The sequence below is a fragment of the Nylanderia fulva genome, unplaced genomic scaffold, assembly GCF_048542155.1.
Source record: "Nylanderia fulva isolate GAGA-0341 unplaced genomic scaffold, ASM4854215v1 Scaffold30, whole genome shotgun sequence".
Lineage (NCBI taxonomy): Eukaryota > Metazoa > Arthropoda > Insecta > Hymenoptera > Formicidae > Nylanderia > Nylanderia fulva.
The window spans coordinates 604051-625097 of NW_028190369.1; the positions used below are offsets into that span (position 1 = coordinate 604051).

The 21047-nt window shown below is 38.9% G+C and overlaps 1 protein-coding gene across 1 annotated transcript in view; it reads right to left on the reverse strand.

Annotated features, from left to right (window-relative positions):
• MESR6 (misexpression suppressor of ras 6) overlaps positions 1-21047 on the reverse strand; it is a 593526-nt gene that overhangs the window by 97927 nt on the left and 474552 nt on the right. The window contains exon 6 of the mRNA XM_029302390.2: positions 20877-20992. Coding sequence (XP_029158223.1) covers positions 20877-20992 — 116 coding nt within the window. The remainder of the gene's footprint in view (positions 1-20876; positions 20993-21047) is intronic.

Consider the following 21047-nt stretch of genomic DNA (forward strand, 5'->3'; position numbering starts at 1 on the left):
AACGCGCACAACAAACTCGGTTAGCCTCGAGTTACGAGGAATTTCAGTTCTCTCTGTATTCACGTCTCCTTCTCATACCTGTCTGCAGGCTACGCGAGAGAAGGTAGATGAATATACTCGGGTAGGTCGGAGGGGCTGTTAAATCGTGCGGTAAATTCGCTTGCATTTCACTCTCTGGCGAAGGAGTTCCGAGTAATACGTCGTCGTCATGGAGGGCGTAAGACGAACTCGAAGCTATTGGAACCGGGTCGAATCGAAGGTCTTGTCGGGGCTGCAAGGCGAAGAGGGGAAGGGTGGTTGGAAGTCTGATCAGTTTATAAGCGCACATTGAGTTATTGGTAGCTCATCTGCCTCGTCGATATCCGACTGGATGGCTCCTCCTCTTCTTTTTCCACACGCAGAGAAAAACCGTCTGTGCACTTTAGCGAGAGCTTCGCGAAATATTTCGTTCTTATACTCGTCCGAAGGCATGGCGCGCGTGTATCCCGACGATATATTGGGAGAAAAATACACGACGTAATGTGTAAAAGTAATAAGACTCTTCAATCCAGAAACATCCATTTTTATATATAAACATTGATGGTGAATTGATTTGGAAAATTCATTGCACATTTATACAAAAATATATACTCAATATACCAGAAATTTGATGAAATATATATTTCAACGCTAGACATAAAATAACAATTAACATATCTCGTTTATAAAAAAAACTTGAAATCGATATATGGCATATATATATATATATATATATATATATATATATATGCGCGGTTTTCTTTGATTTAATGGGAAATATACGTTTGTTTCCGCTTGGAGCTGATTGCATATATATCGGCAATTATCAGATAATTCTTAACGCGTTGCATGTAATTTATCGCGCGCACGTTGCATTGACAGGCGACAGAAAATAGGAAAAAAGAGCGCGTATGCATTGAAAACAAAACACGCCGAGCAATAGCAACCGCATCAATCGTGAACGCGACTCGACAATCACATTTATAAGAATGATCGTCGCGCGAAATAGAACTTTTCTCGCGTCAGGCGAGCGCACGACTCGTTTGACGGTTCGCGTTATTAATGGATCGAGCGGGACTAGATTTTTGCAGACTTACTATGCATGTATAGATCGCCGTTTCTAAGAAACGGACGGGTTTCATCCGTAGAAACTGATGACGATCGCGACTTTAACAGATTAGACAACTTGTTGGAAGATATAGACGCGCTATGAATATATTCACCGCAATAGAAAGTTTCGATTATAAAGCGTGGAACTTTAAACCGGTCGTGACTAGTGGCTTCAGCGAAAACTAGACGTTCGCCAAAGTGAGATTATTTGTCGGAGATTACACCAAAGATAAGAATAAACGTTCGGATTACTGTTATGTATAAAATAAAAAAAAAAGATGGGGTATTAACAGCAAGCGAATCGAGAGAAACGATAAATTTGTTGCTAAAAATATCGTAGATATGCAGCCTGATTTCCGATATGAATATGTATACGGTATCATTTTACGATAAATATGCGCAGCAACGTATAATCCATCCGGTAAAGAGTTCAGACTGAGATAAGAGTGAAATTTATTGCTTATGACTGGTCATTAGCTTTTTTCCTCACGTATGTAGGTATGCGACACACGTTCGTGGATAATAGTTTCTTCTGTAAGAATTTCGTCCATTTCACGCACGACAAAAATAATTTTTAACTAACCGATTTTGCATTAAAAAAAAAAAAAAAGAAATGATATCGAACGACATTCATTCAATACGATAATCAATTTTGAACGATCGGAAGATAGATCGATGTATCCTGAAATTGAGGGTACGACAATTGATGTATCGCAGGCATGTCGTGGATAAAAGAATTGCGGCCAAGTCTAAACGTTCGCTCATCCCGATATCGCGAACAACACGCGAGGGGATGAACGACTGGAAGACGATCCTCGAAGTACTTCACCGAGATTGTAAGAAAAGTGGAGGTGGATAAGGCCCGGAGAAATCGAGGGAGGGACAGGAGAGACAAGAAGAAAGAATTGCCAGTTTGTCGGCTGCCGGAGTTATGTGAATGCAACGACGTAAATACGCGCCTTTGCCGTTCCTCGATGCAACGCTTGCCGAAGGGTGGATGCGGGCGGAAAGATTTCGCAGACAAGTCGAGAGAAGGCCAGATAAAGAGCACCCGAGATCTTCGTACGTAGATACACGCCGGTCGCGACACAAAGGGCGGCGGTTAGGAGAGATAGTCGTAAACAACTGTCGAACACAATCTCCTAATGCACGCCTCTCTTTTGGCACACGAGACACCCTTTCGAGCTCGAGCGATCCCCTTCCTTTCTCCAGTGTTTCATCGCACATCGCTCGGTAATAGGAAGTTATATCCGCGGGATTCGCGACGACCGGAGGCGCCGAACCTATCACCGTCGCGCTCTCGTGCTTTTTTGCCCGAGACTACGAGAATTCTCCTCGTAAATGGGGATCTGTCCTTCTGACGTCTGTATTGGAATTCATGGCTGTCTAGGTCCGCTGTATCGGCTTGTAACTTTGACATCGAGCGAGTTATTTCCGCGAGCGCGACTCTCTTCTTCCGAGCCTTTTTTCGAACCGGTGACTCGTAAGAGGAACGCGACTAAGGTTTCGTATTTACGGCCGTCTATTTCTTCAGTCACGGTTTTAATCAAACTTAAGTGCGATTAGGATAATCTGCGTAAAATGTCTTTCTAACAAGAATTTCCTATCGATAAGTGAAATTAAATTACAACGCGAATTGCTTGGATGCGACTGGTTGCTTTCGAAATATTTCATCCGTCGACGCGCATAAACGTGCAAAATCAGATTTCATATCATTTGTTAACTTTTTAGAACGAGAAAATATATGACTCTATATCCCGCTATGATATACCATTGAGTTCCCCCGGCTTTATCAATTCAACTAATTTTCGCGCGTTCGATATTCCCCATTCATTAATTTAATCGCGAAATTTATTTCTCACATTATTCACATAATTTATTGAACGCAATCTAATTATCGTATGCAATTCTTCGTGTTATGATAATCGTCGCGTATCATTTTAATAATATAAACTTGTATATTAATTTACGCGCGATAAGATAAAACTCGCATGGTGTGTCGCGCATTCGTTAAATATGTATGTATATTCATAACCATATCAGATATATTGATGATCGTATTTTTCCATATCCCATAATAAATTGCACTCGTGACATTACTCTTCCGTTTCGCTCGAGCGAGCACTCCTGATTGTGCAACCGTTTCTGCTATTTAAATGGATTTAATTTGTCATGATCGGCTTAGAATTAAACTTCGTTCTATTTTCAAGTACACTTGAAACTACCGTTTCGCGAACGTCTGGAGAACCTAATATCGCGTCCCGCGTTCCGCGTAGTAAGTGCGCGATTACGCCGAGAAGAAAAATCTGTTGAAATATATGCAGAAAATAACAAATAATAACGGCACTTTTTTTCCCTCTCTTATCAGACACATACAAATTGGATTTATCCCCCTTTTCGTCGAGTAGTAGTTTTAGGAGAGCAGTAGGCACTTATTAGTTAATAATGTCGAACATTCTTATATATATAAAGCGGTACTTTATATCAAATGTTTTAACTAACGTAATTGAATGCTGTTAAATGTGTAAGATGTTAGAAATATTATAATTGATAATACATATTACATTTAATAATTTTATATTATTTCTTGAAATTATTTTAAATAATATATGCAAGTTAAACTGTAGACAAAATTATATGTTAATGATATAAGATTAATAAAGAAATCACAATCGTTAGAAAAATTAATGAACGATATATAAATGCAACGATAAGAGAATTACATAAATATCGTGTGGATTATCACACAAATAACATATTATATCAATGTCTATATTATAGTCGTGTAATAAGTGCAGGGTTATCAACAAAATATAAAAAGAAGTACATATGCATTCATATACATAATTGAAGCACTTAATAAATATTTACGGAAGCAGAAAAACATTCTTAAATTTGAACTGCGGAAATTTGGAGTGACATTCGATTAATTAGAAACCAGCTCTGAGCACTCTATTCTGCATCGCTCTTACGAATGCAAATTGCACAGATCGAGACGCATGTAGTAATGCGTCTTGTAACATCATGCTGTTAGTAATCTAGTATATGTCGACCAACGAGAAATATTGAGAAAAATCGATAGAAATGCGACGGAGCCTCATGAAATACGGAATCAGAATAACAAGAATAAGTAAGGCGTTAAACTACCTCATGAACAGCTTTGAATTTCCTAGCAATTGGTGCATATATTATTTACAAATGACATAATATTTTGCTGCTTCTGTCAGCTTGGGAGGTCTTAATGCATGGATAATATGTAACCATATTTGCCGACACTCTTTCATTATCCGCTTCAAAGTGGCTATAATGTCATATAGAATGATTAAGCAAATTAATTTAGATGTATAATAGAACACCGCATATATATTTTAACACAAGTTTCTTTGAGGCAAATGTGTGCTGTAGTGTTTTCCAATTAAAAGTAAATAAATGATAAAAATATCAACTGCAATATTTTACAAGTATATACATACATATGTATATACATTTACGTATCTTTTATATACTTTTATACTATAAGTTACTTTTTTGCATATAATGGACAATTTATTATCTCTATAAAATTTGGTAATATCTAACATTTATAGCAATAAAGCTTTAGAATATATCGTGCAGATAAATACTATACACTTTAATACAAACATATAAATAATTCTACAATTTTACAATATATTTTATAACTCACAAGAACGCGCAGAAAATGTTAATTATTCAATTGTTGAAATTTTCAAAATAATTTTTTATGAAATTAATATAATATATGTATACATATAAAAAATAAAATATCATATTATATAATAATTAAATATAATAAAATTATATTCAAAAAATTAAAATATTTTTTTCAATCTTGCATAGAATATTACAATAAAAATAATAACGATAAAATTAATGAAGTCGTCAGTGATGAGTAAAACCGTACAAATAATTTTTAATAAATTAAATATAAAAACATGTTCTTTGTTAAATTCAACAAATGTAAGAATAGTTCAGAGATTAATTTATTCGAAAGCAAAGCATAATTCAAGGCGAAGTAAATCTCTCATTTTGACATGGATTCTGTACGGCATCCTCTTAATTGAAATGATATCAGGGAACATGTTCTCATAATTAATGCAGTTTTGCTTTGAACATACTGCGTATATATGTGACAGTATATACACTAATGTCATTTACAGTCTTACGCGGCTGGTAATCAGGAAACATTTGCATAGCGAATTCTGCGTATGGAATTGATTCAATTAAATTGAAGAATTAATTGAAGATAAAATAGATAAGCCAGGACAAGTAAGCAAGAAAAGGGGAGACAGAAACAGAATGACGATATAAGAACGATCCAATATCTACAATTTATCAGATTAAGATGATTTATAATTCACTCGAGAGACCGAAAGACATCTTCGATGTCGAATGAAGAGCTTTGCAGATTGAAAACCGTTTCGGTAGCGAAATAATGAGTTTACATTCAGAACCATATGGTTTCATAAATTTTCATAAATTTCAAATTTCTTTATAAAGTTCATTAAAATTTATTGTTATTTGGGCGAGCGTGTGTAGCTTAGTTCGTTAATTATTGCTCTATCAATATCGCGAATCGGGAGAGGATCGTTAAGACGGAATAGTTAATAGGTGTTATAATTATATTGTCTTTTACTGCGATTATTCGGATTATTAAATACAGACTTTTACTCTCCACCGAGGAAAACCGTGTATCGCGAGCGCGAGTCAAAATCTATCTGCCCTTCGAGGCCGCGTATCGTCTTGCTTCTCTCGATTTTTCCACGACCTTATTTTTATTTTTAGGTGATTAGTCTATCTATTATTTTGAAGACTTTCGCTTTTTATTCTATTCGGAAATCATAATCTACCTTCGTCATGCTAGACGCTTATTTATTTATTTATTATTTTGTGTCACCGGTCGCGATATCCTTAACACTCGTCGCTTGTCATATATTTTTATTTCGTGTACATTTTTTATTTTTTATATATTTTAATATTCTTGTGGCATTTATCGCCACAGTACCCCCCTTCTAGTGGTTTTCTAATTTTTACCGCGTGTTGATGCACAATTATTTAATCACCGCCTATTCGTCGATTCGAGTCGTCATTAGTCACCGCGTCAATGTAAAATCTCGCGTGGAGAGATAATAAAAAAATAAATAAATAAATAACAATATAAATTAAAAAATTTTGTCCGACACGCCGCGTTACATCGCATATCGGTCCGGAAATCGGACCCTTCGACCGCTCCTTGTTCGTGTCTCTCGTCCTTCCTTTGCTGGCTGCGCCTTATTCGACTGCTCCGGGTCCAGTCTCATTTCTTTGTCTCCAGGAGTCCTTGCCGTCGGCGACGTTTCGTTAGCCTGTTTTTCTGAAATCAAATATGCTGGTTTTAAACGGTCGATGGATATTGTTTGCTCTTTGCCGTGCATGCGCACGACAAAGGTTTTTTCGCCGCGTCGAACCACCGTGTAGGGCCCATCGTATGGCATCTGCAACTGTATTTTCGGCCCGTCGTGCCGAACAAACACGCTCTCCGTGGTTCCCAGCTGCTTGAATACGAACGGGCGTCGTTCTCCGTGCTGCGTGATCTCGATCGGCCGGACCTCCTCGAAATGACGTCGCAACTCCTTCACGAAATTGCTGGCGTCTCTCTCCTCGCCGGGCTGCTTATTCAAAAATTGTCCTGGCAGTCTGAGCGTCTCTCCATATACCAGCTCGGCCGCCGTCGCCTTCAGATCGTCCTTCCACGCCGCTCTTATGCCCATCAGAACCGTCGGCAGCACATCCGTCCACCGGTCCCTCTGATGGCACTTGATCGATGCCTTCAATTGCCGATGCCATCGTTCTATCATGCCGTTGGCTTGGGGGTGATAGGCCGTCGTCCTCAGGTGGTTAGATCCTAGCAATCCGCTCAACTCCTTGAAGAGATGCGCCTCGAATTGCCGTCCCTGGTCGGTTGTTATTCTCAACGGCACGCCGAATCTGCTTATCCAGCCGTGGTAGAACGTCCCTGCGACTGTCTCTGCTTCCTGGTTCTCCATAGGAAACGCCTCCGGCCAGCGCGTGAATCGGTCGATGCAGGTCAAACAATATTTGTTTCCGTCCGATATCGGCATATTAATAATGTCCATGTGCACATGCTCAAATCTTCGACTCGGTAACTCAAAAATGCCTCTCGGTGATTTTACGTGGCGTGTAATTTTCGCTCGCTGGCACTCGATGCATGCACGTGCCCATGTGTTGCAATCCTTTTTTATAGACGGCCAGACGTAACGTTGTGTCACCATCTTCACCGTCGCTCGTATCCCCGGGTGTGCCAGTCCGTGTAGTAAATTGAATGCGGCCCTCCGAAAAGGCCTTGTCAGAAATGGTCTCGGAATCTTCGTTGTTGTATCGCACAATACTGTCGTGCCTGCGCCTGGAATCTCTATTTTTTCCAATCTTAATCCGCTCGTGCCCTCGATGTACTCGTTGCACTCCGCATCGTCCTCCTGCGATCTCGCGAGTGCCTCGTAGTCCAGCGGTGTTTTCACTTCCTCGATGCGCGATAGCGTGTCCGCCACCACGTTCTCTTCTCCTCTCAAGTGTCGTACGTCCGTCGTAAATTGCCCGACAAAATCAAGATGCCGAAATTGTCGCGGCGTGCATTTTTCCGGTTTTCTCTGAAATGCATACGTGAGAGGTTTGTGGTCCGTGTAAATTGTGAAGGTCCGTGCCTCGACCATGTGGCGGAAATATTTTATTGCCAAGTAGATCGCCAAAAGCTCCCGATCAAACGCGCTGTACTTGGCTTCCGTCGGGCTTAATTTTTTCGAAAAGAAGCCCAGCGGTTCCCAATCCTTTTCCGCTCGCTGCTGTAGTACGGCCCCCACGCTGCTGTCCGATGCGTCCGTAAATAGGGCGAGCTCCGCGTTCACCTTCGGGTGCGATATCAAGGTAGCTCGCATCAGGCTACTTTTCACGTCCTTGAAAGCCTGTCTTGCTGCCGGCGTCCACTTGACGAGCGCTTTTCCTCTGACATCGCCATGAAGTAATTCATTTAATGGCGCCTGAATTTCCGCGGCTCTTGGCAGACATCTCCTGTAGAAGTTGATCATGCCAAGATACCGCCTCAGCTCCTTCGCTGTCCTCGGCTCCTGGAACTCCTCGATCGCCCGTACGCGCGCCGGCAATGGTCGCGTGCCGTGTCCGCTCACCTCGTATCCGAGGAATTCGACTTCCACTTGTCCGAACACGCACTTTCCCGGATTAATTACGACGCCGTATGTCTGAAGACGCTCAAACAATATTTTCAGATGTTCGCTGTGCTCTTCGGCCGTCGTTGACGCGATCAGTATGTCGTCAATGTACGCGTAGCAAAAGTCAAGTCCTCGTAGGACCTCGTCGATAAACAGCTGGAAAGTCTGAGCCGCGTTCCTTAATCCGAACGACATAAACGGGAACTCAAACATGCCGAACGGCGTAGTGATCGCGGTCTTCGGAATATCGCTTTCCGCCACCGGTATCTGGTGGTACACGCGCACTAGGTCGATCGTCGAGAACACCCGCTTGTCTCTAAGCTCCATCGCGAAGTCCTGAATGTGCCGGACCGGGTACCGATCCGGGATCGTCCGCGCATTCAACGAGCGATAGTCACCGCACGGTCGCCACTCTTCACCTTTCTTCGGCACCATATGCAGCGGGGACGCCCAACTACTTTTCGACGGTCTCACGATCCCGAGCTCCATCATTTTTTCGAATTCTTTACGCGCTGCGGTCAATTTATCCGGCGCAAGTCTCCGCGGTCTGCACACTACCGGCGGCCCCGGGGTCGTTTCAATAAAATGTTTCGTGTTATGTCGCACCTCTTTCGGGCGTCCGTCAGGTCGTACGATGTCCGGATAACGCGTCAAAAGTCTGTGATACGGCGTCACTCCCGTCACTGTTCGGACACTCGGTATTCCGCACTGCGCGCTACGTCCCCCGGCTACGAGTCCCGTCGCCTGATCGACTAGCCGACGATTCCGCAAGTCCACCAGGAGTCCGTAATACGATAGAAAGTCCGCGCCGATAATCGGTCTCGACACATCTGCGAGTACGAATCGCCACGTGAAATTTCTCCGTAGTCCGAGATTTAAAGTTAAAGTCTCGGTTCCGTACGTATGGATCACCGTTCCATTCGCTGCGGATAATTCGTACGTCGATTGTTGCCGCGGCCCACGCACCATCCTGCGAGGAAATACGCACAGGTCTGCGCCCGTATCCACGAGGAAGTCAATTCGCGTGTCGCGGTCAGCAACGAATAGACGGCGCGAATCCTGGCCTTGATCACCGGCCGTCATCAGTGTCGGGCCATCGCGTTTCCCTGCGGCTGTCCGGCACACGGGGGTTCACATCTTCGCGCGTCCGGTCCGAATCTCCAGTGGAAGTAGCATAAATTGTTCGACGCGTGACCACGGACACGAGAGCGCGATCGCGAACGCTCCCGCCTGCGACGACCACCGCCGTCGCTCCGGCGAGGTTCTCGCTCTCCTAGTGCCTCGATGCATTTTCGTAAGCCGGTCATTTGCTCAGCGAACTCCTGCTGCATGGCCATACGCATTTGCGTCATTTGGACGTTGATTCTCGCTTCCAACGCAGCTATGCCATTTACTTCGGCACCCGCGAATGCCGTCGGCCGAGCCGCTTCCGCGACGTGCACCGCGGGCGCTCTCGTTGCCTCCACGATCGCGTCCGCCATATCCGCGAGAGTTTCCAGCGTATCTCCTACGCGCGTTACGAGATGCGGCTGCAAATAAACGGGCAGTCGACTTAACCAAATGGTTCGCAGGACTTCATCCCCGACAACATTACCGGCGAGACCTCGAAGATGCCGCAAAAACTGTGACGGTTTGCGGTCGCCTATCTCCTCATGCTCCAGGAGCCGACGCGTCTTGTGCTCCTGCGACAAGCTCAATCTCTTTATCAGCTCGCATCTTAAAGTTTCGTACGCGCGTTCCGCTGGCGGGTTCATTATAATATCGCGTACTTCCATCGCGTGTCGTGGACCGATCGCCGTCAATACGTAACCGAACTTGGTCGCGTCCGTAATAATTCCAGCGGCCTGGAAGCTCCGATCTATGATGTTGAACCATAATTCCGGATCTCCGGAAGTAAATTCTGGCATTCTCATGCCTACGCGATTTACCTCGGCGCCCGCCATGAACAGGCAAGGTCGTTCTGCTCCTTGTTGCGACGTCCCTGGCACAGGCAGTGCATCTCGTCTCGGCTGCTCGATTTGTATCAGCGGAGAGGCAGCTCCATCGTCGCGTGTCAGCACCATTCCGTCACTTTTTAAAAAATTCACTTCAAGATCTGTATCACGATTCGCGGCAATGTCAATGTCCACAGCACTTCGCGTCACCCAGATCACGTCGGGGTCACCACTTTGGGCGAGCGTGTGTAGCTTAGTTCGTTAATTATTGCTCTATCAATATCGCGAATCGGGAGAGGATCGTTAAGACGGAATAGTTAATAGGTGTTATAATTATATTGTCTTTTACTGCGATTATTCGGATTATTAAATACAGACTTTTACTCTCCACCGAGGAAAACCGTGTATCGCGAGCGCGAGTCAAAATCTATCTGCCCTTCGAGGCCGCGTATCGTCTTGCTTCTCTCGATTTTTCCACGACCTTATTTTTATTTTTAGGTGATTAGTCTATCTATTATTTTGAAGACTTTCGCTTTTTATTCTATTCAGAAATCATAATCTACCTTCGTCATGCTAGACGCTTATTTATTTATTTATTATTTTGTGTCACCGGTCGCGATATCCTTAACACTCGTCGCTTGTCATATATTTTTATCTCGTGTACATTTTTTATTTTTTATATATTTTAATATTCTTGTGGCATTTATCGCCACAGTTATAAATATTATATTTATTTAAAATTAGAGCTATTTCTTTTTCCACTTAATATTCTTTTACTCGTATTCATATTATCACAATCATATAATCAATATAAGATATTAATGAAAAAATTATTTTAAATTAAAAATTATTTAAAATAATTTAATAATATATATAATTTGCAAAAAGTATTAGCAGATAATAAATAAATACACAATACAAGCTATACATGCATAAAAGAGTCTTTATCATGTAAAATAATTAATTAATTCTGTTTTTGAAATAATATAAGGACATTCTGCAACAACTTTTATTTGAATAAAAATGCTTGTGCATTTTTCTAATTTATAAGAATTTTCACGGTGTGAAATGTTGTCAATCCATATTGACATGCTTTAATAAATGCTATATCGATTGGCATTTGATGTCCTTAGATACGAGAAACGAAAGAAAAATATTTCTTCCGTTATGTCGATGGCCAATCATCCGGAATGACTTTGCATGGTACTGATACTGATCCTATCGTGGATCAATTATTATGGTAACATCGGCATGTGCCTGGATGTATCTTTCGAGAAGACAAACACGCCTTGGATCGTTCATGCATTCGAAATCCATTCGTTCCTACTGCACATCTGCCGATCGGTCCGAGTAATGTTTTTGTGTAATTTTAATCGAATGATCTCGTACAGGACGCGGCTGGCGCATAAAGGGCCGGCGATTATAATCGGTTGAAATTGCGTTACATTTTGATTCCGAGAGTGCAGTCTGTACTTACGCCATTTTCATATATTAGCGGTAATCGAATCGTTATTTTGACATGATGCAGATGCTGCAATATGCTCGCAGTTCGTAAACATGAACGTGCACGTACATCCCTCGTATTTTATGGCTATCGTACCAATCCTTATATCGTCGTATTCATTTATCCAAATATTAATTCGAGCAAATACGTTAGGATTGATTAGGATGCGTGCACTTTTAACGAAGCAAAGTAATCATTACGATTTTGATAACAATAAAGCATTAGAGTTATATCAATAAATATAATGGAAATATATTTTTAATATATAAATATACACAATAAATATAATAGAAATATATTTTTAAGATATAAATATACACGCGTGCTACTTTTCTCATTAAATATGAAATCATAAATTTTAATTTTCAATCAATAATGTAGTTGTACGTTTAGTTTTAAAATATTTTCAGTGAACTGAAAATATCTTTTATTCGAGAATGCAATTTTAATAATGAATAGTGACTGATTTAATACAAGAAGTATGCAATTATAATTAAATTAAATTATATATTAAAATGAAAAATATAAAATTACCTTTAATTATTGTAAAAGCTCGTAATTGTATTTAAAATTATATTAAAAATATAACTCAGTCTCATTTAATATTATTTAAATGAAAAGCAATGCGTATAATGAATATCATTAATTAATCCGTATGTATATAGTATATGCCCACACGTAGACATAATAATTGCATAACTGATATTTTGTTGATTCAGGAACGGAATTTTCGAAAAGGTCTTCCGATATTGCGAGATATGTAGGCGTGCACCTGCAACATCGGTATATCTGATTTACGAGCGAAAAAGTTAATTGTTCAAATTGAAAGCGACGTGGAAGTTGGAAGCGAACCGAAACGTATTATTAAATTAATCGCTGTCATGTAATCGCGAAGTTAATTAATACGGTCGAAACTGATACATCGCGTTGGAGTCGATAAAATCTTTCCTCTAATTTTTCGCCATACGGGAACCATTTGTTTCCTAGTTATTCAACGATGAAAATCAAACAAATTAATTAAAAACTTTAAATAGGTTGTATTAGCAATATTAATATTTATCATATCTGAATATGATACATACTGCAATTTCTTCGATTTGAGATTTCTACAAATTAATTGCAATATCCTAATATCACTAATATTATGAAACATGCAAAAGAGAGAAAGCTTTCGATATACGATTTCATTTTTTTAAGAATCATTATTATTTAATATAACGCAATTTCTGTTAATAGAGATTTTGGAAAACCCCCTTAATTCATAATCTACTTTTACTTTATTATTTGCAATCTCGAATGTTCGGAAAAACATGTGTAGGTTTAAAGCTGTTATATCAAGACCACTTTGTAAGTAGTTAGATATAATTTGTATTCTGTTTCGACATCACAGTTTTTTATACTTTTATTATCAAGGAGCAATTATATACGGTATGAAAATTGATCCGAAGTGATTTTCTGATATTATTGCTACGAGTATATTTCGCGGAACTTGCTCAATTAACGTTAGTCATATATCGACGACCGCGACATTACGAGCAAATTTACATTTCTGTTGATCACAAGTCGACGGAATTCGGCTCACAGGTATTTAACGGAATCCTCGGGAAGGCACTCTTCGTGCGTGTCCTCCATCTGTCGAAGAGGCAGAAATACCTCGGTGCCTCTCATCTCGATGCATGTAACGCGCCGAGGAGAATATAATGTGTTGTTTACGCGGTTGCCATCGCATGCTAACGCAACCCATTCTCATTAGAAACTCGCAAAACCCGGGGACGTTCCTTGTGGCGAGGATGGAGAAAGGTCCGACGTAAGATCTAGGAATGAGAAGGCGAAGGTAGAAACCAGTTTCCTGGGCGTTACTCCTTCGAGCAAAGAGGAGTACCTTCTTTCCAATATGAAAACCCACGTCACGGACAAATAGATACTGCTACAACTTGCGACCCTTTCATATCGGTCGCTTCGTGCACAATCGTAAAAGAAAATGCGTCAGCACGTGCACGGTTTCCTATTTCACAAGCATTTTTAGAATAAATCATAGAGTTGTTTACTATTTCTGATTATCGTCGAGATTAACGCCTCGCTTCGGCGAAACCATATTACACGCTAATTACATTTGTGCCTGTCTGTTTAAACTATAAATCTGTAGATTAGAAAATATTTAACAAATTTGCATATATCTTCATTTGCGTTTGAAAAATCAAAAAGTCAACAATTAGAATTTACATTTTATACTATTTTGGATATAGAAAATAATTCGCTGTTGATATTTTTATCATAACTCCCCATATTTTTATTTCTCTGCCAAAACTTATTTGATAAAAATAATAATGAAAATATCTGTAAAATTTTAGAGCTTACAGTGATATTTGGGTAACAATAATTTATATTTTTTCTGCGAATTTGTATTTTATTATTTGTAATTTTATCGTTTAAAAAAGGAATCACCGAAGAATATAGATAGAGGGAGAGAGAGAAATCAGGTAGTCAAATATATTACGGGGTCGAGTATGATTTGTGGCGTAAGGGTCGATAAGCGGCGAATAATAGCGCACGCGAGATGCAGATTTATTAGAAACTGTTGAAAGCCATCGATCTCGCACTCGGCCGCGCATTACGCCATAAGGGATAAACCGAAGTATAATAAGAGCCCGACGGGGAAAAGGTCAGTTCTCCTCAAGCGATGTTTACCGGGTCCGCTATATGCGCGTGCAGTTCTCCGTAGCGGCAATCCGATGTCCCTATCTCTCTTCTTCGACGTTTTGCATCGTAAAAGAAAGCAGAGGGACGGGAAGGAACGTAACAGGCGCCAGGTTCATTAACCCGTCGTATGGACATCGTTGCAAGAAATGCAATTCGCCAGCTGACGATACGCTTAACTGCAACGAATTAACCATGATGCAGGATGTACCGGATAAGAGGATGGGAGGAGAATCTCTAATGCCGGGGAAACGCGCCCGATAGAGACGGCTAATACGAGGGGGAGTAGATGCAGACACCACGGCGCTTACGATTTTTTAATTTCTAATTATTGCGTAATGACCCTGCACTCCGACCTCCGACACCGGCGTGCAGACCTTATGTCTCGATGGAACGGCTAAGACGGCTTTAGTTATGGGTTGCGATAATTGCCAATTTCCATAGGTTCTCCTTCTAGTTTCCGATAGAGCTCACATGTGTCGGTCGATTCCGATAGACTACGCTCACAATAAGAACTACTCGATGCGTAAGACGCTAATCTCTTATAAAAATCTATTACCCCGTTGTACATATGATACGCGTCATTCGCTCTTTCCAAATATGCGCGAGTAATTAATTTGATTAAATGATATAAAACTATGAAGTCACCAGATGATAATTAAAAAATGGTAATAATTCAATCGACTAATTCTGGCAAATAAGTAAATTTATTATAGGCGTCTGATGGGCGTGAGAGAGAGAAATAGAATGTTTCTCTCACCGTTTCGATTAGGATATCGTGTTTCAAGGAATAGGCCAAAGGTTTAATTTATTCCAACGTTAAATGATAGTATGTATATGTATAATGTGCAATTGTGAATATTACACGTCTTCACGTCGACAATTCTTCAGAGTCGTATCTTGCCGTTTTCGCCGTCGTTCGATGTTTCGAGGAAGAGAGATATGATCTGTTCTGTTCGGTTCTCTATTGTCTCTCGATTCCCAAAAAGTCGGCATATTTATACCCGGTGTTAAAACCTTCCCTACCCGAAACATCGGACCAATCAGAATTACCTTTGTTCATCGCGCAGAGATGTGTTTTCGGTTTTCTCGACAAACAAAGGATCGCTTAGAACGCTTTCAATAATAAATATTACAAATAAATAAGTACCCGGCACGAGGTCGACAAACAAAACACGTAAATCAGCTAATCTCATCGTCGGTTAACGTCTTTATAAAAAATGCCCACATTATTGAATTTTTACAACGTTTCGGCCCTTGTCAAGTGCTATGTTCTTAAATCAAAGTAAATCACAACTTTTTTTAAAAAACAAAAATTCGATCTTAGAATATGACATCATATAATAACATGATAGTATATGATGTCATATTCTAAGATCGAATTTTTGTTTTTTAAAAAAGTTGTGATTTACTTTAATTTAAGAACATAGCACTTGATAAGGGCCGAAACGTTGTGAAAATTCAATAAATTTACTTATTTGCCAGAATTGGTCGATTGAATTATTACCATTTTTTTAATTTGATTAAAATTGAAACACACAACTGAAGAAGTGAGAGAAATAGACATAGAAGAATAATTTTGGAATTTTGCGAAGGATTATTATTTTGCTACTTCGATAGTCGCGCACTTTTCGCGTGAAATTTTCTACTGGCTCTCGAGTGAAAAATCGCCGTTGTGGAGATACCCTTAAACCTGGTCCATCTGCGCTACGGCACAGATCATAGAGAATGCAGCTCGTGCAGCCAATATCCACTTTGTAATCTGTGCACAGACGCTTCCTACACGGATGCACGCGGAGAATCGCAGGTAGGATAGGTACAGGCAGGTATGGGTACGCGAGCAGGATAGGTGGATTCCTAGGTATGCGCATCTCTTTTGGCCGCGTTGCACATGCAAGCCGGGTATCTGATTCCCCGACGGAAGTCCCGTTCTTGCTCAATAACGCAGACGATCTGCCGGGAATAATGATTGTTTCACGGGCAACGGATTTGTACGTACAATACAACGGACGAGAGAGAGAGAGAGAGAGAGAGAGAGAGGCATCTCCCGTCAGTCTGTGTGTATATTCGCTAAAATTAATCTCCCAGGTAAAGAACGGTAACACACACGCTCATTTCCTCCGCGATGGAAATCGTTTTCACCTCAAAGGACTTCGGCGCGAGGAAATGGAATTTGATTTTTATCACACCGCGGCAAACTATGGTCCCGCAATAACATCGCACCTAATGCTAAGCCTCAGCGGATGTGAATAAATTCTACTGCGGTCTGTCGGGTCGCTTTGTATACTAGAACGATCAACGATAAAGAGCGATACGGATTCTTAATTAGGAGTTAATTGTCGGTTATATTGCAGCTGGAATCCGTTACATTCGCGTCTTACACCTGTGTGTACTCGCGTATCTCCAATGTGTGAGAAAGATGAGAAAATTGCATAATCATATTACGAGAATTGGAAAGAGAATGGAAGAATGCGAGTGAAAATTGAATAACGGAGATGAGTAAAAAAAACACATGTATATATATATGCACATCATTCCGGATATTCCAAATTATGCATATATGCATGTGTCTTTTCATGCACGTGTTACTTTTCAAGTGTTTATAACCAACGATGTGTGAAAATCATTAATATAAATACTTTTCGATGGAGAAAGATATTATGTACATTATGCAATTTTCCTATATCTGTTTTTCTACTCAAAATAAATCAGCATTTTTCGTCGAAGATAAAACAATCGCTTCGATCGTTTATGAACTTTAGCGATTAATATACATACGTCGGCATAACACGTGTAAGATTTGTGCCACGTCGGCGCGCGAAATAAAATACTCGGAATAAAATGATAACGATATGATATCTGTAAACATGTGTAATGAAGAGGAGCATCGAACTTTGACGCCAATGTGTATTACGTCAAGGGTAGTTCATCAAGATCAATTCTAGATCACAAAGGAATAATTCCGTCGGCAATCACCTGCTCCATGTGCGCAGTTATACCCGACGACAGGTATTGCACCTGTAATACACCTGCATCCGATTCGGAAGGAATTTATCGCTCCGCGCCGATTATCTGCATTGTCGGATATTGCGATGCAAGATTTATTATCAAAATACGAATTGGCACATTTAAGATAATCAATCACGTATTTAATACAATTTTCATATCGCGTGTTGTTCGCCAATATTATTATACTCTTTCTGAAAACTGTGATTAATTTTTGAATTAATAATAATTATTATTTGATTATATATTAGGATTACTATCAATTTGATATCATTTAGACGAGATAACAAAGATGCTGTAAATATATAGAAATGGGCATCTCTAAAAAAACTGACAGAGAAAATGACGGAAATAAGACCAGACAAAATTCTCACGAACTGGTGGTTTATCAGCTAATTATCGATCATTATACCATGAATAAAGTGAAATTTATGATGACCACGGTTAATTCACCGGTGGCCAAAAATAGGAAAAGTGAACAGGAAATGAGGGCGAGTTCAATTTAATGTACCCGGAGTTTCGTTTAATTGTTATTTACGCCAAACGATCACGCGATTGTCGAGAGAAAGGAAAGAGACGCCATTTGTTCGGCGATAAGTGCGAAAGGGGCAAACTAAGGCAGAGAACGTAAAGACGTACGGCTGATCTAGAGGACTATAATCCGCGACAATTATCACCGCATCGAGATATGGCTTCAAGTCACGCAGGTTTCTATATTTATCGCCTCGTCTAATATTAAAGCGCACGTATAAAAAAAAGAGAAAAATTTCATTTTTTTTTTTTTTTCATAATAAAATCGTCGTGAAAATCAACGATAATAAATGATTAATTTGCGCTCTTATATACAGTCGCGATAAGTCAAACCGATACACTTTCTACGAATTTTTACAGACTGGGAAAATAAATACTTATCTATAATATTCATTTAATAGCCATTAATTAAAGAAAGTTTCATAGTATAATTAAATATTATTTTTCAAAAAATATATCTCTATTCTACAAATACTATATATTTCATAATCTACAAATCGTTTTTTGCCACCTGCGTTAAATTTCTCTTTCGAACTTTGTTTTGCCTGTTTATACAGTATATCTACTAATAAAATTCCGAATACACAGAAAATTATACGAAAAGAAATCGAGACATCCATAAAGTCGCGTAAGCAAGTTCGTACCCGTAAAACGGAAACACAGTATCGACTTTACGACACGCATCGTAGAGCCACTCAACCCGTTAAAAGAACATCGTCATGCACTTCGGCAGGCTAAATTCGAAACGGTCTGTACGTTACGGAGATATGCATTTATACCGCATCTATGCGTCTGGCGCGCACACCGCGCGTTCGACACGCCGTACGTTATGCACCTTGCGCACTCTCTTCTCAGGGGCCTCTCCCTCGCGCATCGCTCTTTCAGACGGAATGCCGGAAGTTTCGATATTTTTATCCAGGAGGCGTAAAAGCCGCGACTACAATCCGCCATGCAATAAAATCGGCGACAAGCCGTGAATTCGTGACACGACGCTCATAAAGGGATTTATGCGAACATTCGAGCGAGAACGAGATATAGGGGAATGGACTGGAGAGAGAAAAAGAGACGAGACAACGTGGCTGACGTCGAAAACGTTATCAATGACGAGGACGTTTACGCATACGCGTGCATTTAAATTGCATGACCCGGCGAAGAATTTTTATTGCATACTTGTGTTGCAAAAGTCAACGGTTACTGGGCAAAATAATTTATTCGAGAAGATATTTATATCTTTCAAAATAGCTGAGTCAACAGAGAATCGGAGAATTTTGTCGTGTAGATAATCGTGTAAAGATATTACTATCGTAATGCTTAAGTGTTTAGAGATTTCTATGAAATGCATTTTGTATTTTACACATATTTATACATTTTTGAGATCGTTTTAAAAATCTGCTGCACGCAGATAAAACACACGTGTATTTACGTTTTCGAGACTTATACTGGCAGCGAAGAATTCATATAGAATTTTAATATATATAATAAATTAAATAATCTAAAAAAAAATGCGATGTGCAAAAATGCATTTTCATATAAATGCATTTATTGCATTATATCTTATTGTAAATTCCAGTTTGACAGCTTTATAACTCTATTGTTCTTATCATACAATCTTGCAGATTATAAGCGGTATTGTGTGAGTAAAGACATTCCAGGCGATATATAGTAATAAACCTATTTGTAGTTATAACTTTCGCATGACACAGAAATAATCAAGCCAGATTAAGTCAATATGTATGTTTAAGGAGAATTTCCACTGTGTAATAAAGACACAATACAAATTGCAAATAATATAGTATATTTTATATCAATTTAGAATCTTTTATTTTTACTAAAGTAATTTAACTGCACTCGTACATATAAATAAATCAAATTTTGATGATTTAATTTGAATTTTATTGTAATTAATTTAACGACATCTGTACATGATTTAAATTGAAATAAGTGGAATGTTGTAATCAAAATGTGGAAACCCTGCTTAAAACATCTGTACAGCTACGTTACGAAATATGAGGAAGCGAAATATTAGAATTAACATGATAGGAATCATATAATTTGAATCGCGATTTTTTAAATGACTTTTTACCGTCAACAGCTTTATCAACGATCTACATTTGACGTAAATGTCAGACACGTTTAAATCTCCTGTACTTTCAATCTCCAGATTATCAATTGCATTTCGCGCATAATAGAGATTATACCGTTGCCGGAAATAGATTTATGATATCTTTTATAACAGAGATGAGTCTGCCTTGATAGCGATACATGAGCGCAATTAATTGATATTAAATAAAGCAGGTGATAATATCAGCAATTTTGGATTTAACTTGTTATATATAATCTCGAAATATTATAATTATAAAATAATTATTTTTTCTCGAGTATTATTGAGAATTATATCGTAAACATCGATTTTAAAATTAAAAATATATTATGTTAATAATTATACTTTTTATAAATTTTTGTTTGTAATAATATTTACAAGTCTATCAGCATAAAATGAAAGATTAATGTTTAAATTGTTAAAATAATTAAAGATTGCTCTAAAAAGTGTTTAAATGCTTCTTATTATAATTATTTTATTTTATAATAATTTTTAACTGGTCATATTTGATAGTAAAATATTTATCAAAATATTTCACTACAAAATTATCGTAAAATAAAATAATTATACATAATTATTATATAATAATAAGCATTATAAAGTATTAATTTAACAAAAATTTAATGATCGATGTTATTTAAGTTATCAATATATTATACAATTAACAATAAGAGATATATACATATATATAAATTTTCCATTTATATTATATGAAAAATATCATGCAAACTCACCGTGATGTCTTCGAGCCGTCGTAATCTTTTAGGGAACGATGTTCTTCTAAATAGCCGAAAAGATTCTTCAATTCAGAGAGTTGCTGGTTTCTTTCTATCATGGAGTCTTTCAGAATCTGAAACATATAGAAATACATACATGTATATATGTGTACATGTCCACAGAAAAAT